At 35.8% G+C, this 23,272-nt stretch overlaps 1 protein-coding gene and 1 long non-coding RNA gene across 3 annotated transcripts; one reads left to right on the forward strand and one right to left on the reverse strand.

The window, feature by feature from the left end:
• Positions 1-109: 109 nt before the first annotated feature.
• Positions 110-3,086, forward strand: LOC129445864 (uncharacterized). Its single transcript, XR_012361815.1, has 4 exons — positions 110-256; positions 1,069-1,203; positions 1,408-1,491; positions 2,309-3,086. It is a non-coding gene; the product is annotated as an uncharacterized lncRNA (long non-coding RNA).
• Positions 3,087-12,626: 9,540 nt separating this feature from the next.
• On the reverse strand, positions 12,627-17,754 carry LOC129443784 (ly6/PLAUR domain-containing protein 1). Of its 2 annotated transcripts, none has more exons than XM_055203971.2 (3): positions 17,533-17,754; positions 15,928-16,068; positions 12,627-13,498 (listed from the first exon to the last, which is right to left on the reverse strand). In XM_055203971.2, exons 1-3 carry the CDS (start codon positions 17,579-17,581, stop codon positions 13,257-13,259), a joined length of 432 nt encoding a protein of 143 aa, XP_055059946.1. In that variant the 5' UTR covers positions 17,582-17,754; the 3' UTR covers positions 12,627-13,256. The 2 variants fall into 2 exon arrangements, with proteins under 2 accessions (XP_055059946.1, XP_073716189.1); XM_073860088.1 differs by lacking the exon at positions 17,533-17,754 and adding an exon at positions 16,219-16,258.
• Positions 17,755-23,272: the final 5,518 nt, after the last annotated feature.

The following is a 23,272-nucleotide window of genomic DNA, read 5'->3' on the forward strand; positions in this document are numbered from 1 at the left end:
AAAGTAGCGCTTTTTACATACTATATAGTATGGAAGTAGGCGGTTTGGGATTCAGCCGATGTCAGTACCCGATCCGTGCCGCCTGTCCAATCTGTTTTGCGCATGCGCATAATTGTGCGCATGCGCAGAAGCTCAACTTGTTTTACGACAGTTTACGACCCAACCTGATCTGTTCTACGCATGCGCGACAACCGGAGTTTAAAAATAGTGAAGAAATGCGTCATATAAGAACACCGGCGAACATATGGAGGCTAAGGTAAGTGACGGAAATGTTCGTTCAAAAGTTTTTAATGCAGATATACAGGCGTCTTTATGCATAAACAACAAGGTCACTAAGACATAATATACAGTATTTCATATCATCATGTAGTAGTTAGCTAGACTAGCTGGCTGGTTAGGCTTACAATGAAATGCAGTGTGTCCGGTTACCTGAAAACTTCGAGTGTTTAAACTAACATTTATTTGATGGTGTATTGGCCCTGACTAGATTCGTGTGACATGTAAACCACAATCCTTGTTGATACCAGAGGTGGACACTACTTAAGTATTTTACTTTCTACATAAAACTAAATGTTTAAGTATTCCTTTTTAATCAGTGTTTTACTTCGGAAAACATACATTCTAAAGTATATTATCATAATTTTCACTCCACTACATTTCATAATTTCAAGTGTTTGGTTTCCCTGCTGAGAATCCAGCTAAAACCAGCATAAGCTGGTAGCTGTTTTTTTGCTGGTTTAAGCTGGTCAGGCTGGAAGACAGCTGATCCACCAGCTTTGCCGGGCTGGGAGGACAAGCTTAAACCAGCTACTGCCACCTTAAAGCTTATGCTGGTTTTAGATGGATTTTCCAGTAGGGGTGTATTTTAATCTCTATCTGTTTATCTTATTTATGTTTATTGTTTCGTCATGTCATCTTTGTTTTAATCCCTTTCATTGTCTGTGCATGTCACATTAAAAATGTGCAATATAAATAAAGTTTATTTAATTTGATTTAGTCTTTCATCATTGTATCTATGTGTTAACATTGTAGCAGCATATGGTGAGTGAAGATATCTTTTTTTTTTAGTCATTCGTATAAAGGACCAACATGGACCAGTAGTTATTTCATGCTGCCCTTCGGCAGTACCTACTAAGTGGGATGTCGATGTCGCGGTTGACTGGAAGAGAGTCATGCGGGTGGCCAACCACTTCGTTGTAGATGGTAAGTTAGTTGAGATAACAGTGGACAGACAGACAGACCAATAAATCAATAAATTAATAAATCATCATTTTTCAGACAATCATCTTTTGTATACTATTATTTTCTTTTCAGTGTTTTACATCTGCTCTTGGTTGTTTCCATTTAATGAATCTCGAACTGCATACTATTGTTTGCTTTGTGACAAATTAAATGTTATGTTTGTAGGTTTGTCCATGCTGATGGCTATGCAGCATAGTTGAAGCAGACCTGTCAGAAAACTTCTCTAAGGTGCTATGAATCCTATGACTAGTAAGTAGAACCTCAAACTAATACATTGCTGTTCAAAGGTTTAAGGTTGTGGTTTATTTATTGAAAATGCACCTATTTCATTGCTAAAAAAACAACGTTATCTTGTGTATTTGGTATAATACAATGTGTTTGCGTGGTTTCTAGTAAAAAAAATATATTTTCCACATACCGTACATTTTTGTAGGTTTAGATTTCCCTCCTTCCTCAAACGCATTGATTTTGTACAGAACTCATTGATTTAAAAAGCTCTGTGTCCCTAATTGACCAGCTAATCTGTACATTGTGACGCTCCTTACCATGTTTAAAAAAAATTGCTCGCAATGCTAACAGGAGTTAACTTACAGGCCAAAGTGGGAAGAATTATGATAATGTCGGTCTTGGCTACATCACCAATCCCAGGAAGTAAACTGTTGCCTACAATCCGTGTGTTTGTAGTCCAATAAAAGATATTTACATTGGAGGCAATAACTTGTGTCATCGTTTACTTTGGGGTTTATACCTTTAGCATATCGTTAACATTTACTAATACACACTTACACACCAAAGGAAATGCAAAAAAGTGAATCAGACCATAGTTGCACTTTAACAAAAACAGTTAAACTGTTTTTTAACAAAAACAGTTAAGAGTTTACTCCTAAACTCTACCAGTCTTAATTAAGAAAAACACCTCTTCTAAGCCAAGCATTCACATACACATCTTATGACCTTGTTCTCCAGTGATGAAATAAGAAGTGCACATAAGCTTTTGCTTGAAATAATATGAACCACAGTAATCCTCATCCTTCTAATTTTCCTTTCCTGTTTTTTTCCCCATCAGGATACACATCCTAAAATTACTAGAGGTTACGGAAGCTCCTTTTTGGATCCAGCTTCATTTGTGAAGACTTCAGATGATGCCAACACTCACAGAGGCTTAAGACGATGGCAACAATAGATGGACATACAAAATTGCCAAATATAATATTGTAATTACTGCCCCAAAGCGCAAGTTTGCCGATTTTTAACCCACTTTATATTGTTACAAATACAATAGATGCTAACATTTGAACAGAAAATGTTTCCTCTTTATTCTTGAGTTAATTGTGCTGATTTATTCCCATTTTTTTATCCACAATTCTTTGCCAAAATGATGTTTTGCATCATCCAAATGGTTCATTTTCAAATTACAGACATTGTAACAACACAAAGTGGGTTGAAATTCTGCCAACTTACCCTATAATAATAATTGTCTTTTAACTGAACAGGACTTTAAACACATGACTTGTATTAACTTAGAGCTATTGTGAAATTAATATTGTTTTGTTTCCAGAACATTCTCCTCAGTGAGTCACTGTTACCTCAGACTGATTAAGGGATTTTTTGTAACCTTGAAACATGCATTGGTTTTATTATGGTAAAACTGCATATCTTATTTCAAACCAAGGTTTTGTAACCATGGTTCTACTACAGTAACATTATAGTAATGCTGGAGTGAAACTGTGGTAACCATATTATTTTAAATCATGGTAAAGTTTGTGGTTACTAAAATGCACTTCTATATGCTGTTGTAAGAGCATGATTATTTTTTATTTATTAATAAACCATGGTTGATTTTATTTTTACTGTGGTTTTACTGCAAATTATGGTAAAAAAAAATTATAGATAACTTTTGCATGGGTACAGAAAAAAAGTGTAAACTGAAAGTCACGTTGGTTAAATGCATCTGATAAATGTAAATGGATTTGTATATTTATTCTGTTTACTGAAAATAATACATTTGCAGCTGCTATTGTATATTGTTTATTATTCTGTTGAAAGACATTTTGGTTAGAGTGATTTAACGATTATGAACCATTAGCCGCTGTATGTTAGCTGGGATGCGGTTTCGGATAATTGCCTTCATTTAAATATGTCTTTAAAAAAAGTCTTCATTTAAATATGTTTAAAAAGAGTCTTTATTAACTACACAAAAGTGTAGCCTACAAAAATACGCTGCCAGTTGTTATGCTTGGCCGTAAAGTGTTTCAACGCATGCGTGGTACCAATCGCACAGTGAAATGATGACGTTTTCTACTACGCAATTATGCGCATGCGCAAAACAGATTGGACAGGCGGCACGGATCGGGTACTGACAAAGGACTTTGAAGGTTTTAAGGTTGTTGTTGACCAAAGAAAGAAGCTGAATGCATTGACAACACCGAATAACAGAATTATAACAGCTTGAAAGAAAACAGTTTCTGCAGTATTGTTTTATAATAACAAAACATACAAAAATAAATAAATGAATTCCGCACATCTGTCACCCTTACGAAAATTGTGTATTGATTACTATCAGCAAAGGCATGGTTTTACTACACTAACCATGATTTTTGTTTGTTTTAACTGTAGTAAAAACATGGTTAATTTTCGTATCCATAAATCATTATTATTGGGTGTAGTTCCTAAAAAGAATTAAGTTTACTTTTACGCTAAAAAAAGAAAGAAATGTGAGACGTGTACTGTGACCCTGGTAGTTTTTGCAGTGGATTGGGTTCTTTTATTCCACTTTGACTTCTTTTTTGTTGCCATTCTGTTTCTCTGTGCTGGTGACATTTTCACCCCAAAATAGCGGCGGTTAATAATTGTGAAGATAATTTAAATGGTCAGAACACAGCTTGTTCACTTAGTGGGAAAAAAATCTGTGCTATATTTTAAATGATTTACATTCAAGCATTTAGCAAACAGTTTATCCAAAGTGACCTACAAAAATGAGGAAAACAACAATTGGTGATATCTCATTAAGAGGCTGATATCATGTTTCACATTACGTATACGAGGCAAGAAATGTTAAACTGAGTGAACCTTGTTGAAATATGGTGGAGGACCATAATGCCTACTCTTAAATGACAATATAGGCTAGTGGTTAAACAGATTACATTACATTTTATGAGTCATGGATCAAATAATTTTTGGATCAACAAATAAATGGAAATATGGAAAATAAAATAAGAACAAACAAGGAAATACACTGTAAAAAAAATTGTAATTAAAGTTGGCATGATATAAATATGTTTTACAAACAGATACTATTTTGTCTTTCTATTTCAAAATGTCACGTTTATTTCAAGCTTCCCGGCAGTTTCTTTTTTATTATTTGTGCAATTCTCTGGTGGTTGGTAAGATTTTCATCTTAATTTAATGATTTACCCTCTTATGAAAAGTTTATTTTTTTGTCAAAATCACTCTCACAGCAGTTTTGCATTAAGGATTTTTAGGAACTATGGACAAAAATTAACCAGTGTGCATTTGGGATGCACAAACATCAAGAATCAGCGTATGAATCTCAACAATGGTGACGATTAAATGAAGAATTTCATGCTGCCATTACTTCTCATCCAGGACTCACAGCATGCACGGCGGCATGAATAAATCATTTTCTTTGTTGAGATTCATACTCTGATTCTTGATGTTTGCATCTCAGATAATTACTTAGAAAATTAAAGTGGCTGATAATTGTGTTTAGCCTACTTTACAATTCTTTTAATTTATGTAATAGCTTTTTCTAAATGGAAATTGTTTCCTAGATTTTTTTAAAGTAAATCCTCTAAATTACAACCGAAAAAAGTTACAAATAAACAGTAGTTTTTAGGTATACTGAAACATCAGATTTTTTTCTAAACTTTAAGACATAATTGAGTGTTTTTATGGGAATACTTGCCAAGATTGTGGTATTTCAAGATACTTTTGTGTGTATGTGTCCTTCTGTTTCCGTGTGTGCACTTATGAGTGTGTGTCCATTTTAGTATGTATGTGCATCTTTGTGCACAAAAACAGATCAGTTAAACATCTTCTTGCCCTCAAATTGTTAAAATGGCTTGAATGTTAACATTTGCAAGGTTTAGAAACACATTCAAATTATTGCGTGCGTGCGTGCGTGCGTGCATGCGTGTTTCTGTCTGTAACTATCTCACAGTCACTGCAGAGTTTCTTGTAATGAGGCTCTATGGGCTGCCAGCAGAAGGAGTGCAGCCTGACACACACACACACACACACACACACACACACACACACACACACACACACACACACACTATTTCTATATTAAAGACTGGATGACATGTACTTGTACATTGCATTGATAAATATTGTCTTATTGATTATTTTGGCGGAGAACTCGCCTCTGAAACCGATTCTTTATAAAAACTCCGGCCAAAGTAGCGATTTGGAAAAAGTAGCGATTTGGAAAATCTTCGTTTGCACAGTTGCATGTAAACTGAGACAAACGGATGTTTAGCCAGCCAACGTCACAGTATGCGCCAGAACTCGCACCTACGGTAAATGTACGACCTTGTTCAAAAGAGGAACAAGAAGTGATTTGTTGCTGTTGTCGGGATTCTTATTGGCTTATGTGGGCTTGAGATTCTCGTTACACCGCCACCTACAGGTTTGGCATGCTCTTGATGGCATATACACACGGATACGTACACAGATTGAACACTTTTCTGAAAACTGAAATGTGTGCACAAAGTTATTTTTGGAACCGGATAGGTTGAAATGTCTGTTTTTGAAAATAGCCGCCCACGTGTAAACGTAGTCTAAATGTGATTAGAAATGAAAACCTGATTGTTTTGCTGTCTTTTGATTTAGTGTAAGGTGACCAGACGTCCCCATTTTCCGGGGACAGTCCCGTTTTTGTGTTAGGGTTAGGAAATGTCCCCGTTTTACAGCATGTCTAAAACAACCAGCAAATACACTGAAAAACCCACTCAACATAGCGTTTGTAGTACCAGACCGGAGCAATCATGTAATGATTATTTTTACCAGCAGAGAGGTCGCGAGCTACTTATTACTTGCGCACGCCACTGATTTAGCGATGAAGAATTTACAACAAGACACATGAGAAAGCATCATTATCATCAATCAAGTTATCATAAGATATGAAAACAGTTAAAGTTATGGGGGCTTAAGGTACTAACTACTCATGTTAAATTAAAATAATAAACCAATGAAGTGAACTGATCACAGTATGTTACGGAGCATTTGTTTTTAGGCTAAATATGTTTACATTTTGCATTAGTCCTTCTGTTCTTCACATTTACAATGTTATGAAATCAGCTGAAGTAGTACATTTGAAGTCAGTTTTGATGAGGTATGTCTCGTAGGTATGTTTAGGCTACAGAAATTGTTCAATTAATTGAATTAGAAACACTGCAAAAATACCTTTCTTATTTGTATTTTTCTCTTGTTTTCAGTACAAATACAAAAATTCTTAAGTCAAGATGCATTTTCTTGATGGGCAAAATGACCTAAGAATACAAGTCTAATTTTTAGACCAAAATATCAAATTTGTGCTTAAAACAAGCAAAAAAAAAAAACTACCACTACTTAATTCAAGAAAAATATGTTTTGCATGTTTTAAGCACAAATTAAATTAATTTTTTTGTCTTAAGGCTAGATTTTTCTTGGGGGATTTTGCTTATCAAGAAGGTGCATCTTGTTTAAAGATTTTTTAGATGTTTGTACTGAAAATAAGACAAAAAATTAAGTAGAAGGAAAGTCATTTTTTGCAGTGAACCCACAACAATAAAAAAAGAAAACGAAAAAAAAAACATTTTGTCCCCATTTTTTAATTCATAGATAACAAAAAATGAGATTTTAATGATATTTTCACCATTTAACTAGGAAATGTCCCCGGTTTTCATTTAAAAAATCTGGTCACCTTAATTTAGTGTGATCTTGAAAGCAGTAATTTATAATCAATGAAAGCCCTGATGCTGTTTGTACTCAAAAAGTTGAGCAATTATGACTTCAATTTTGCATTACGGATCTATAACTTAACTATCTTGTTCATTTTATAGCTTACAAAGGCTAAACTTAAAAATTTAACTCCAATAAACTTAAACTTATCAGTTTAAAATGTGGTGAGGAATACACATAAGCCCTTGCGCATGAAAATTTTGAATTATTTCATTAAGGTCAAAGAAAAATAACTGATGGTCCATTTTGTTATAAATTAGAGTTTTTTGTCATCATTCTGGTGATCAGTGATTCCTTTAGTATGCATGCACCACATTCAATTTATTATATATTTCTCTCCACTATAATGAAGATACATGTGAACAGTGCCATTTGTGCTTCTGTGAAAGATGAAGTTCACTCATTCATCATTGACACAGAGTCAGTCCTGAATAGCGTTTATTACATGATGCTTTATAAAGTTAAATGACAATTTAAGGTCAGTCTTTATGAACACCAAGTGAACTTAATTGTTTGGGTGCACTGTAAAAACTCCAAGTTTGGTGAATTAGCCATTTTAGTTTATGTGGCCACCAAGTTAAGTGAAGTTTTTGGGAGACCCATTACTTAATTGAATTGAGGCAGCGGGTTTACTTAAAGGAGCATTTCACCTGTGGAAACATTTATCTTTATTAAAAGTGGATTGTATTTGTAGTCGAAATGTAACATAAATTTTGAATTTGGTGCCTATTTGACCGAGAAAAGGAGTGTTTGTAGTCTCATCCCCTCTACAAAGATATTGGACGTCCTTCTTTTAATGATGCAAAATTATGATTTTTGCATCATTGAGAGAAGGAAGTGCAACACTGAAATCCATATTTCTGCTGTCCCAGGGGAAACAGAGGGAATGATGCACGACCATTCAAAAACATGACTGGGTTTTTAACTATACAAAGCTTAATGCAAATGGGCGAACTGTCCCTTTAATTAAATGAGTTCAGTCAACTTATTAGGGTTTTCAGTGATGCTTTTCCATCCCACATATCCCACTGCCAAAATTTATTTAAAACAGGGCCTACAAATAATGTGCTGGAACTCTCATCTTATCACATGTATGTGGTTAGGGTTAAGACTGTTTACATCACCAGGATTTACTTGCACATTTTGACAATATGAGGGGTTTACATTGGCATTTGAGGCATTGTGGTATTACATACTTGAATAACAACATGTCTGCTGTGCACCAGTGCTTGTTAACATATAGTCAAGTTTGAGGATATATATTCAGACATATACATTTGTATGCATTTTTGGTATTCATAACCAACTAGGTGTAGCTCAAATAAACTTTTTAAACTTGACTTAAAACACAGTGCTCAGGTCTTGATCTTGTCCCGGTCTTGACCACATTTGTTCTTGGTCTCAGGATATTATTTCAAGACCGATGGCTCCACGGTGGAGATGTCACTAAATTGCTGATGCACTGTTTGCATTGCAAGTTAAGATCATTAATGTGATTTGATGTAAAATATCCCGCTTCAAATGTAGCCAGCAACTGACTTATAATTGAAGTGCTTTTGTTATTGTTGTGCTGAGTTTTGACTCTCTGCCAGATTATGACTCCTCTCATTCAGACCGCTGTGTTATTACTCAATCCTAACCCTAACCCCAACTAACTCAAAAACCCAACCACACAGAAGAAAGAGAGCAGTCATAATCTGACAGGCAATCATTTATCAACAACACACCGTTGATAAATTCCATCAGGATTGTGTCAAAATGTATGAACACAATTTATGCAAAGGAGAATTCTTACCTATAAAACCACATCTGCAATATTACTTTATGATGACTTTTAAAGGTAAAGCAGAAGTGCTGGTGTGGTTGTGAACTCAACTTGATCTTGTCCTCCTTTGTTCTTGGTTAAGGTGACTTTGACTGCAATGCTATCTATATCATATGTAACTACTGTAATTATCTTTGATGCTTATGCCTATAGTATGTATGAAATAATACACATTTTTATTTATGTAATTTCTTGAGATTTTCTGTACATGATTTGTAATTTTTATAAATGTGTGTGCATGTGTGTATGTAGTTTATGAGAGCACAATGTGTATGATGCCATTATTTACATAACAACATAAACACTTCCTATGTCCATGTAATCCAAATGGCTAAAAAAAACATACTAAATGGTATTTTATATAAACACTTCGAGTTAAGGAATAGAATCTACAGTTTGTTCAGTATAAAAACCAATAAAAACCACAACATAAGCATCATTCTTATAGGTACTTACAGTATATGTATACAATTTAGATTGTAGTGTTGCAGTCAAGAGTGTTGCATAATGTTGTCAAAACCCTAAACGCTATTATGCTTCTATGGGGAATCTTCGTAAACCACATATACAAGAATGTGTGTGTGTTTTGATGGGTAGGATGACATAAATAAATCTCCCTGTGCAGCGATGAATGAATAATAAGAGTGAAGATCACACAGAATCTGCAGAATATTATATTCTGTCCAGCAGAGGATTCAATCTCTCTAACAGTTAATGTTCAGCTCTGCTGGAAACACACATTCATTTACAATACAGTGTTTTTGTGAAGAATGACATCACTCTGTAGACACACACACACACACACACACACACACACACACACACACACACACACACGTGCGCCCGTGAAATATCACATCAAAGTTAGGGTTTCTATCTGTGTATCTAAAAGGCTACAGTTGAAATAAGAAGATCATTTTTTACATCAGACACACGAGAGCATGGTTTAAAACTAACACCTGCCAACTGTATGCTGGATTATTTTGAATAAATTACATTTATGAGTCGTTTTAGAGAAGTGGCGCAAAATATATGAACAACTGACATTAACCTAAATCAAGTTCATTATATGAGACAATATACAGAAATCATGTAATAACTTTAATATGAGTCATGACTTTCATAGAGAGAACCCAAACGCATGCAGCTCGAATCACAAGCGCGATTTAATAAATAACAGAAAGCCCTCAAGGGAGCAAACAAGGCAAAATGAACATGAACAACATAACTAAGGTACCAAACACAGTGAAGACATTAAAGACAATGAACGGGCACAAGATTGAAAACATCAGGGTTGCATTCAGCCCCAACAAAACGCTGCACAACATTTATTAAACAGAAAGAGTGATGCATTGAACAGCCTGTTCTGATAACGCATGAGTTGCAACCTCACTAGCTGAGAGGCCATTCTTTGTGTTCTGTTTTAAATGTTTTTAGAGCCTGATGAAATCGTAATAAATACATGTTTAATACTGTAAAAAACGCTCGATGTTACAGTCACTGCCCTTGCCGTCCAAATGAAAGACAGCATTCCAACTTAAACCCATCTCTTTAGTACTGCGTGGTTAATTTACATCTTGCCGCTGATTGGACTGCAGTTCTGACACACTCACCAAGCAAGAGAAAATGTATCTGAAATCTTGTTGCACACCGTTTCCAGGAAACATGGCCTTCAACCCGGAAACCGTAGCAAAACTTTGCACATCGGTTTGAACTTGAACATGTCCCAGGTTATTAAATAGGGATCAAGGTAAACAGGTAAGAGAAGAGTAATTAGTAATGAATCATTAACTAAAGAACAAGAAGGGGGGCAGACAAAAAAACCTGGAAAACACAAAGCACACAAAACAGATGTCAGTAGCTTCCCCACATCACAGAAGCTGGCAGGATTGTGACAAACCCTTAAACCTTCACTTAGAAAATAAACAACTAAATGTTTTTAAAACCCTTTATTCTAATGAGCCTCGTCAAGTCTTTAAGAAATATAGCTGACATGTTTTTTCTGGCCTTTTAGTTTTTTTTTTAAGAATTCATAAAATTGCTGTCCCACATTTTTGTCAATATCAAAACAGACAACCCATCTCTGTCTGGATTGATGCTGTCACACCCCACTTGCCCAAATGTCATAAAACCTGATTGAGTTTTTAAAGTGTCAATCCTGAACTTTTTATTAGCCTACTTTTACAAAAGTCTGTTTTTATGACTTCTCAGTCATTGTATTAGAACAGCAGCGTAAACTAGTTTTTATCATTTAGCGCTTAGTTAATATAACACAAAGCATAACGTCATGTGTAATTTAAAAACAAAACAAGTTTTGTGATGTAATAGCTGTGGAAACGTGTCATCAAAGACTTCTGTATAAAATCAGGTCCATTGAGTGACTTGAATTGTAAAGCAAATGAGTAAAGCGTGTCATAAAATTTTAGGTAACTACAACCAAAAACACTTTTACTCTTTCAAAAAAAAAAAAAATTACACTGATTACTTTCTTTCACGCTCATGATGAATTGGACACATTAAAAATCTATAAAAAGAACTTTAAAATCTTATATTTTACAGAAAGGTACTTTTTTGCTGTATAAATTGAAACCTAACTCAGAACAGAAAACAACTAACGCAGTTTCAGCAATTAGTAAAATTCATTATTTCATGCTGAATCAACATGCATGATGATCATTTGTTATGTTTCTCTATATTGTATATATATTCTGCTGTGTTTCTGTATTGACCAGTTTTGGGGACTTGTTTACAAATTGATTCCAGTATATACTGTATGTATTTCAGAGGCAGTGCTATACAAATAACCAAATACATTTGTAAAGAAAATATTAAGATCTTCTTCTGCTGAAGGACTCATTTATGTTGCTTTATGTTTCATCTTGGTGAAGTGGATGGATTATAGAACATAAAGATGTATGATGATTTTGCTTTTATTGTCTTTTTGGTAGCTTCATGAGAAGATAAATCTGTATCATTTCACCACATAATGTTCTGCACAAATAACTCCAGTGTTTTACTTCTAATGGGACATTTTCTGCTGTGGTAAAATAATTGTTTTCTTGAGTAAAATATTAACAGTTCGTGGTGCTTATAGACATTTATTACATGGCTCTTTGGAATGCTTGATTTTGACTGCAGGTTTGTTATTCCCAGATAAAAATCACTCCACACAGGAACCCGGATGTTGCAAATCATTTTGACAAGCACAGTTTAATAATACACAAATCATTTTAACTCTTTCCCCACCAGCTTTTTAAAAAAAATTGCCAGCCAGCGCCAGCATTTTTTATGATTTTCAGAAAAGTTTAATGCCTTCCAAAAAATGTTCTTCTTTAAATATATAAACATACAATATATCAAATGAAAGAACAGAGCATCTGTTTTAAGAAAACGTTTCATCCTATCTTCATTTGTTCTCTTTTTATCATCTCTCAAATATGGGTCGGTTTCTTCAAAAATACCAAGTTTGGAACAAAAAGCTGACATAATTTCTTTTTTGTAAAGGACTTTTGATAGAGATCAGATTCAGATCGATCTTTAAAACATACACATAGTTTTTACTGTTTTTGTATCAGTTGGGTAAGAGCGACACCTGGTGGATAATAGTGGAAAATGAATTGGTGTAAAAATGTGTCATTGTCAGAAAAGCGTTTTTTCTAAATGGCTTCTTGGTGGTGGGGAAATAGTTAATAACATATACTGTATGACATTAGATTTACAAAAGATTCAACCAAATAGTGTGTTTGTGTCATTTGAACGTCTTGTCTTATCTTAAAACCTAAAGTAAATGTGTTTTCCTCATTTACTTCAGAATGGTCTGGATTTGTTGAAAAACAATATTTAATGGTCCTAACCTTACGGATAAGTTAAACAGCCGTGTAATAAGCAGAATAATGTATAGGCAGCAGGTTGTTCTTGTGAGAAAAAAAACTTTCAGTGTGATACAAGGTCCTCTGCTTTCTCTTTTAATGTTGCTTTAACTGGGAAAAGTGCTTCATAAATAAAACTTACTCAAGCATGTCTGTAAATCTAATTATAGTTCCTAAAAATATACCAGCCAACTTCCAAGATATGAATAGACTAACTTTTACTCAAAAACATTGCATGGTGAGTGTTTATTTTGGACCCTGGGTGTGACAATAGCGACAAACAGAGAGACAGAAAGACAGACAGACAGAAAAAAGACAGAAGAACAGACACTGAGAGAGAGAGAGGTGAACATCTGTCAGTGTAAGGAGGAAGAGAGACAGAGCTGGATGAAGGCGAGCACGGGAATTGTGGGAATGCTGGAGGGCAGAGAAAAGGCGCAGGACAACGCTCGTCGTTTGTGTCGTGGGCCGTTGCAGAGTGGTGTGTTGCAGCAGGTGATACAGACGGAGTTCAGCTTCCCGGTGCAGAACTGCTGATATCCAGATGATGCAATTAGACACGCCCCCGACGACGCACATGACTTCCTGTAATGAATTCCTTCACACACAAATACATGAAAACACATTACACTCGTGATCCTCACGTTTTTAATACAGAACACTTTACAGGTATAAAATTTACCATTTACCAAAATAATGCAGAATCAAGATGCTAATGCCACAAAGCGGAGTTACACTGTGGGAGTGCATCAAATAATTTAAAGTACCATCGTAAATATTCCTCTTATACCACAGTTACCGCAGACATTGCTCTGGTGGTTATTTTAAACATTTGACAGGTCAGGTGTGCATTTTACAGAAAAAATAATCAACACCTGTGAAACATTTCTCAACAAAGCATTCAAAAAACTTTCAACAGACCCATGGTATAATACAATTATAAAACGGGCAGTTTAGGGGCCTCATTTATAAAACTGTGCGTAGGATCCTTACTCAAAGTCTACGTCGCACAAAAGCCAAAAGTAGCGTACGTAGATTTATAAAACCATGCGTACGCACACCACCAAGCAATGTTCCTATAATAAATCACAGATCACCGGAAAGTGTGCGTATGTGAATCTGCCTCTCATCACGCCCTTTACCCGCCAATTTTAAACCATAAATAGTCAATGTAAACACCTCCTGAATGCTGATCATCATATTAATGAGACTGGCATCCAATTGTTAGTTTAAAAATTGTTATTTACTTTCTTCAATCTGATTTCAGTTCACTTTCTCACCATCTGTGTCGCAAATTCCCATTAATTGTCATCAGAATGTGTGTACGCATGGGTCAGATTTTGCTTACAGGCGCGCACATTCTGATGTTTTTTTATTAATCACAACCTTTGCGTGGCAAGTGGCGTATGAACGTTTTTAGCCACATTTTTTGCGCACGAACAAAAATAAATATTGTTGAGTCAGAGATCCAGAGAAAACGCTTTCCTGAGAAGTTCTTTAACCTCAAATTCATATTTCCACTATTAGGTGGCGATCTTACCCAACTTAAACACTAACACATAAACCCATTTACTGTTTGTATACAATGATGAAGTGGCAGCGTATGCGCACACATTTTGGCAACGGAACTTTGGTAAGAATCAGCAGTGAAGCAACACAGACAGAGAAAGTATTTTAAAAAGTTGACTTTATCAACTTTTTCAACACATCTACCAGATCCGTGTACTATAGTGGAGTGTATAGAAGACCAAATATAAAGTTGCCAGATACATATATACGTATATTAGTTTATAAAACGGTTAGTTCCAATCCTTGATTCTGATTGGTCAATAGGTGTGCTTTATTCACGATAAAACACTGCTATGACCGCTTCACCCAACGGCTCTATTTAATATCACTGCGCCCTTAGCAACACCCTTAGCAACACATAAACATATAATGAGACAAAGTCTGAGAACAGTTTGTTGTTTTTATTTGAGCTTTCATGTTGTTGTTCGCAGTCAGGGACTATTTTTTCTAGCGGAAGGAATGCTTTTATTGATTTAACTTCATCAAAGTTGCACAAATGTTTTTTTTACTTTAATATTGTGTGTTAACCGTTTTATAAAAGCAATAAGGTACTCGAGGAACTACTTTGTTTGGCGGAAGAGTAATATTTGTACGAATATAATTACAACTTATTTGTGTTTTATTTTATGAAATCCTGCTATGCATCTGAAGTAACGGTTTTATAAAAGCAATAAGCCCTGCGAATTGTGGTGTTACAGTGCATTTTATAACAGCTAAGAGGTGTTTTGCGTCATGCCTAACAACGCCCCTTAGCTGTTATACAATGCACTAGTAACCCACTGCTTCTTGGGGCTTATTGCTTTATTATTTTCACATACCGTACATTATTGCTGCTCCTCTATGCCTTGCCTCTCTGAAATGTGTTGATTTTGTACAGAGTTTTTTGATCTGAAAGGCGTGGTGTGCTGTGATTGGACAGCTACATTGTGTGATTTGTGATTGGCTGAATACCTCAAGTGTGTGACGGAAATGTGATGCTCCTTACCATGTTTTGAAGATATGTTAGCATTGCATTGTGAGTTGGAGTTAATATCATCTTTACTACCTTATCAATATGAGCTGAATCTGATACAGAAAATGCAGATCAACTTTACCAGCGCGGCTTGAGCAGAACGTAACAGATTGGTACAGTAAGGATACTAAAACCATGTCTGCATTTGTGATTATAGAAGTGACAAACAACAACTCTGCATTGCACAAAACTTGTGTTTGAATCATGGTTTAGTCTGAAGTAAAGTCTTTAAATATGAAAACATAGACGACTTACAGGCTGTGAGTCAAAAGCGGGCGGAGTTATGATAATGACTTAAGACATTATTTTGTTCCAGTTGGTATAATAATATCAGAAACTTAGCACAGCAATGCTGCTAAAAACTTAGATTATCATCAGGTCTGTCACACTACAGCACAGCTTCTCCTGGCAACAAGCAGAACAGGAAGTGATTCTGCGTTTCTTACCGTCCTCCATGACCAGCACTTCTTTCTGGCACATGTCCTGTACGTTGACTGTGCAATTGACGATAAACTCTGGAGATGAGCAGTCATCCTGCCGAACATCTTCACACTGATAGCATTGAATCTGCAGCGCTGCACTCACAGCTAGGAAAGAATGGACAGACATTAAATAAAATCATTAAAAACACCAATTAGGTTTAACAAGAAACTGGAAAATCAAATGAGCCGTCATACTGCTGAACATCAAGCACACTGCTTGTAGATACACACGCACACACTTGCGCGCACACACACCCTTAGGTATCTTCAATCCAAACATCTTGTGTTTAATCATGCATTAAATGCCACCAGCGCTTCATCTTAATGCTGCAAGCCAACAGTGAGACAAGTGTGTTAAGTTAAAGCAGTTGGGTTAGTTTAACTGATTTACTGATGATCAATGACTTTTCTGTAACATGTATGCATATACGTAGTTATTTAATATAACACAAGATAATGAAAATGAGATGTTCATAAAAAACAGCAAAATGGATGCAATACAATCCAGGTTAAATCTTCCTGTTTAAATATTTGCATTACGAATATCAAACATCTCATTCTCAACACTATACTGCAAAAACACAATAAAGATGTAAAGTATTAGTTTAGTTTATACTGATTTGAATAATAGTAAATATTTTGTTTCTAGACAAAATGCTTTTCATAACTTGACTCAGGCTTTATTGTGACTGATAATTACTAGCACAACAAAAGAAAACAAACCTAACGAGTCTGAATAATTTGCTGTGGGGGAGAGCAGGGGTGAAAGAAACCAAATGATTTTCTCAAAGCCCTTCATTTCAAGCTTCATATTCAGCACATGTTTCAACTGTACATTATATGGATACAATTCAAACAAAAATGAACTCTATGTTTATGAGCTGATTGTAGAAAATATCAACTATGTATGGCTATTGTTTATTTATGATATTTTAGTACTTAAGCAAAAGATTTTTATCATCTAGTTTTGTGAAGAAAGCAGAAAGTGTCTCTACTGTTGTAACCCATCCTAAAGTTTGCCTTCTCAGAGTTTTTCACTATTCATTAGAAGTCATTGTACATTTGTACCTATTGAGTTATTGACCACAGCAAAATATATATCTCACTGTTTTCAAAATTATATTTTTCGGAAAAAAAATGTTAATGTGGCCCCAAACGAGAATGAGGCTACTGCAGGTGCTTATTGTCATAAATGTATTTGTTGGTGTTGTGAATTTACTGTAGTATCATTTCTTGTCATTCTGAAATACATGACTTTATTCTAATAATGTTTTACAATAAATAATGACATAACAATAAACATTGACTAGAATGAAATTATATTGAATTGTTATTTCATGAGTATTTGCAATTGTTTTCTTTTAAAACTTAAGATTAATGGCACGAGCCTTTAATTTTATTCTCATATGAAAGCAGAAAACATGAATGATGAATAAATCCTCAAACTCAGAGACGATTCATTCATTTATATTGAAGAGCGCGTGCACATAATGTCATGTGTATGATGTTGTTGTATGTCAGTATATGTATCGTGTATATAAGTGTGTGTGTGTGTGTGTATTGACTCACCCGCCGTCAGGATGATCAACAGTAACAGTAAAGTCTCACAACGCCGCATAACGGAGCTGCTGCCGCTCACCGCCGCGCCGACGCGTCCATCCCTACCGACACACGAGCGCGCGCGCGCGCGCGCACACACACACACACTGACCGTACAGACGATTCCCGTTATTACCCACCGCACGTGACGCTCGCGCGACTGACTTTAACGGGCGTGATTCGCGTCCGAATGAAGGAACAGAGAGAGAGAGAGAGAGAGAGAGAGAGAGAGAGAGAGAGAGAGAGAGAGAGAGAGAGAGAGAGAGAGAGAGAGAGAAAGAGAGAGAGAGAGAGAGAGAGAGAGAGAGAGAGAGAGAGAGAAATAATCTACAGCTCTGATTAATTTAATTTCAATTTAAATGAACTTAATTTCGCATATTTCACTTAAAATATTGCCAAAGCATTATACATAAAACAAGAAACATTCAATAACACAACAATAACCAACATTAAGGTGCTGGGAGAAGTATTACCGCAAATAAAGTCAGAGGATTTTTAAAATATAAGAAGCTCAGGGCGGTAGATGATTACTGTGCATGTGTAAATAATAAATGAATTTAGCAGCTGATCTCTACAGCACTTTTAGTTTACCTCTCATGTGCCTCAATGTAAATGTTTATTCCTCAATGTTTTTATTTTAAATATCCTCTTACTCTATTTTATTTGACTTTATTTGTAGTAATACTCCACCCAGCACCTTATTCCACCTTAATGTTTGTTACTTCTGTGTTGTTGTTTCTTGTTTTATGTATAATGCTTTGGCAATATTATAAGTGACACACAACCATACTAATAAAGTTCCTTTAAATTGAAAAAAAAATAAGAGAGCGAGCCGACTAAAACCGTGAAACTCATCTGTAAGCCTCTGATCCTCTATTTTAATTTTCTGTCAAATCTGTGACTAAAATCTTTAGTTTGTGTGTGTGGCTTTTGTCTATAGTGAATATATGCTTTGATTTTACAAATACTGACCTGATCAATGAAATGTAATTGTAAAAAGAAAGAAACAAAAAAAGGAACTGCCAATGATTTAAATTCACTGTTCTGAGTTCTGTTGCTTTTAGTTAAAGATCTATTTTATAAATATTGCATACAGTGACGTAGTAGTCATGTGGAGTCTGTTTATCGAGCTGTTTTATGCAGGTCTGGATCAGCAATCATCACTTTTGGATCAAATAGGTTTGAGACTTTGAAAGCTTTGTAACTTTGCAGATTGTGTACATGCACAAACAGCTGCATAACACACTGCAGTAAAAGAAAACATGAAATCTCATCACATGGTCCATTTAATAACTGTTTATGCATGTATTTATAAATGTATATATTTTCTTGCTAAAATCAGCTTTTGCCTGGAGGTGAAAATATACACACATTTATTTATAGCATAACAGTAAACTCTTCATAACCTCATAACATCAAATAACACACTTATGTTATAACTAAACGCATTGAAAATCTGTGTTATATGTTATAATCCAGATATAAAAGTATTATAACATGTAACATCATTATCCTTTGTTTAGACTTTGCAGAAATGCTCTGTTATCATTGTCCCAAACAGATTCTTGTGGTCTCACCTCCAGATGATTTTTAAACACTTACTGGCTGCTTTATTCTTCATTATTAAATAAAATGTTTGAGTGGCCTAATAAAAGAAACTATTTGCATAACTATATTTTTTTATTAAAAAATTTTTACTTTTGAACAGTACACTTTAAAGCAGGGATGGGCAACTTTGGTCCTGGAGGGCCGGTGTCCTGCAGAGTTTACCTCCAACCATAATTAAACACACTTGAAGCAGCCAATTAAGGTCTCACTAGGCATGCTAGACACTTTTAGGCAGGTGTGCTGAGGCAAGTTGGAGCTAAACTCTCCAGGACCGAAGTTGCCCATCCCTGCTTTAAACTATTCATAATACATTTTGAGTCTGGTTTCTCTCAAGGTTTTGTTCCCGCACCTACACTTGACATTTTGGTTTCTTGCTAACTGCGCAACTGCTGACATTATAATTAAGACAGAATGACTTTCTTTATATTCTTACAAATATAACAGTTCAAGTACAATTTATAGACAGTTCAGTAAACATCTCAGGTTATTTTTGTATAAATATATAGATTTCTATCATTTTCCTATTTCTATATATTTGTCTTTTTTTATACTGCAAAGCATACAGCATCCAAAACCACATCACTCCAGTTTGTGTGTGCGTGTGTGCGTAAGAGTGTGTGTGTGTGTGTGATTTCACGCTGCTTGCATTTAATCAGTAAGTCGTCCACCGTTAAATACTATGAAGAAAATATAACATGACACGACAGGGCAAACCGATCAAAAGCAATTAGACACAGAAGCAATCTGAATTATAGCGGTGAGAGATACTGAACCCTCAGGCCGGCCGGCCGACACGCACACACACACAAAGAGAGAGAGAGAGACACCTAACCCTGCATGGCCGTAATCAGGAGACAATTATGCTTTAAATGAGTGTGTATCAAGTAAAGATTTTATAGAAGAGATGATGATGAGGGAATGATGAAGGACGTTCTTCAGCAGCCTTAGTTAAAATATCACCAATAAACATTGTTTTGTTCATAAGTTTGATGTGATTTATAATGACACATAGCACAATAAGACACAAATAAAACATGTAGCATGTAGACGATTTTCTGGACATAAATGTTATAAAGACATTTATAACAACAGAAAGTGAATAATTGAGTTCATTAGCTGTAAGCAAAATCATCACAGTAAACAATATGAGGTTAAGGTTACACATAACACTGAACAATTAATATGCTAATAATATGCAACCTTTAAATTAGTCAAAGCAGAAAATCGTTTTAAATTCTGTTTATAAAGCTTCATTAGAAAGTTAGGGTTTGAATCTTTACAGCTCCTTCACATCCAGCAACAGTAAAACAGAAATGAGTTTAATGCCTTTCATTTGACTGGACAAGATCTGTGTGTGTGTGTGTGATATAGATAGTGTCCCTTTCTTTTTGGCAGCAGTGTTTTATTAAAGAGGCTTTTGTTAACTGGAGAGCTGCTGATAACTCCACCTCTTCTCCATATCATACCTCCACATCAGCCAGATCCTCTTTCCCTCATACAGCAGCCTCAACTCTCTCTCTCTCTCGTTCTTTCTCTCTTCATCTCCCCTTGACAAGAAAAACCTTCACATACAAGGGCATACAAGATGAATAGCCTTTCCGCAGAGAGGAAAAAACCCTTTATTATTAGCCGATGCGACTTGACTGCTCACAGTGCATGTCTAAAATAAACACGTGAGACACCCGAAAACAGATGTGTGTGGCTGTTTGCCTGATTTTAGAAGAAACTTACATGCCTCGCCAGGAGAACATGCTTTTGTCATATGTGTGGTTTCCTGTGTTGAAGCGCGGAGGCAAACACACATCACCTGATGATGAACTTGAGCATACGGGACATAAAGTAGGGCAGAGTCTCAGTTACATATGTGTGTGTCAGGGCTTTGAACCAGATTTTTTCCCAATTGGTTCGTTCCGAACAGAAACAGTATTTTAACGTTTCTGGTGTTTGGTTAAAACCCCTAAAACCCTAAAATTGACGTTCCTGAACCGATTAGAACAAAAAATAAAGTTCCCGAACCGGTTAATAACTTCTATGTCAGCTGTGGGACATACAAATAAGTAGGCTGATCATTTAACTTAAATTATTAGTCTTCATTATTTTCCTTAAGTCTCTATCTTGTCATCAAACATTAAACATGCCTACATTTGTTGAGTAACGCGCACACACACAAACAGAAGAAGGATTCTGAATGGGGCTTCGGGAAGAGGATGCAATATAAACAATCACTCCACATAAAGTGAAAATTACGTTGTTTTTCATTGCTCTGTTTGTCACTTAACTGTTAACATTAGCAGGCCTTTTAAACACGTGCAAATATTCAACTTTCACCCTATTTTACTTTACGTATTAATCCGCGAAGAGCAAGCGAGCCGAACCGTGGGTCGTGATCTGTACAGAATAGATCAACTGCAATCCGTTACACCGCTAAATAGTATTAAAAAAACATCTTCAGATACTTGGTAGCCTACAATATTATGATTTAGCATTATGATAGGCTACTTGCTGGTGGCAAGCTTCTCATTCCTCCAATAAGTCAACGACGACCGGAAGTAAACTTCACCGAGTCATATTGCACAGAAATCTTGTGGAAGAACGAAAACAATACCGGTTACCATTATTTTAAATAAACTATTCTGTTCTGGACCATCTATATTTTTTGAAAGTTTCTGGTTTCGTTTCTGTTCCTTGCTAAACATCTTAAGTTTCTGGTTTTCATTCCGTGAAACGGTTCAAAGCATTGGTGTGTGTATACACTGGTGTAGGAAGTTTATACAGTTTGTGTATATCACAGTATTTTAAAAAAGAGAAGAAATTATTTTTAAATAATCCATAACAGCATAGCAGAGTTCATCACCTGCCCAATATCATCTCAACAGTGAAGCATGGTGGTGTATTTCAGCAGCAGGGACTGGGAGATGAACCATATCTTCAATAAAAACCTGTGAAGGGGCTCTGAATACTTTCTGAATGCACTGAATACTGACAGTATACGGCAAGCACACACAGAAACTATCATTTTAAATATATGTTCATATAAACACCTGTCTCACAAATAAACTTGGCTTCAATGTAATAAGTTAATATTTACTAACTTGCCCGCATCACTTTAGCTGGAGTGTCTGTTTGGGGCTGATGTGTTTTTCTCCTTTTGGCTCAAGAAAGAGAAGAGTTTGAGTAATGAGTGCTCAATGATTGAGCGTGTAAACAGAGAGAGAGAGGGAGGGAAAGAGAGAGAGAGAGATAGGGAGAGAGAGACAGACAGAAAGAAAGAGAGAAAAAGATCAGACTGATCAATTGCTTTACTCCTATGAGTCGTCCCTACAGGCTGCTCACAGTGCAGTCCAATTCCCCGGTGCAGTGTATGTGTGTGTGTGTGTGTGTGTGTGTGTGTGTGTGTGTGTGTGTCTTTGTGATATGAATCAGTCTGTGGAGCTTCTCTATCAATCTGCACTCAGATGCATAATGAGCTGTTTGCTTCTGAGGAGATGCCTCATGGCACAGTTCTGCTGTGTGTGTTGGGTGTGTTGTGTTTGTGTGTTTAACAGGAACTCTTTCACAAGAGCTATGAGCTGACACTGTAAGTGTGTATCACAGTAAAGCAGCTCACGTGTGCATCTCATCTGTCATTTACTGCCGTCACCATGGGAACATAACACATGTGGAGGCAGCTGTCACCATAGCAACTGCTGAAGCAATCGACAAATTATTTTGAATTGATACTCTCACACACTGTCACTGTCACACACAGAAATCAGCCTCAATGTATGCTTACAGGACGCTCCAGGTGTGTTTCCTTCCACAGCACACACACGCACACACACACACACACACACATTCTGGTTTCCATGTTTTGTGGGGACATTGCATAGACGTAATGGTTTTTATACTGTACAAACTGTATGTTCTCTTCCCTTCCCCAAACCCCAACCATCACAGAAAACGTTTTGCTACCTTAGATTTTCAATAAACATCATTCTGTTTGATTTATAAGCTTGTTTCCTCACGGGGACCTCAAAATGTCCCCACAAGGTCACAAAAATACTGGTATTCCTATCTGTCACACAGAGAGATGGCAGGCAGACAGATTGTAAGTTAAATGCAG

This window comes from Misgurnus anguillicaudatus, chromosome 3 (assembly GCF_027580225.2).
Source record: "Misgurnus anguillicaudatus chromosome 3, ASM2758022v2, whole genome shotgun sequence".
In the NCBI taxonomy this organism is placed as follows: Eukaryota; Metazoa; Chordata; class Actinopteri; order Cypriniformes; family Cobitidae; genus Misgurnus; species Misgurnus anguillicaudatus.

What these genes read in the sequence shown, in the direction of transcription:
- LOC129443784 (XM_055203971.2), bottom strand. Translation starts at nt 17,581, where the DNA reads ATGCGGCGTTGTGAGACTTTACTGTTACTGTTGATCATCCTGACGGCG. An exon ending in GTTGATCATCCTGACGGCGG is followed by an intron (nt 16,069 to 17,532) that starts GTGAGTCAATAC and finishes ATTCTTTCCTAG; the next exon opens with CTGTGAGTGCAGCGCTGCAG. An exon ending in AGTGCTGGTCATGGAGGACG is followed by an intron (nt 13,499 to 15,927) that starts GTAAGAAACGCA and finishes TTGTGTGTGAAG; the next exon opens with GAATTCATTACAGGAAGTCA.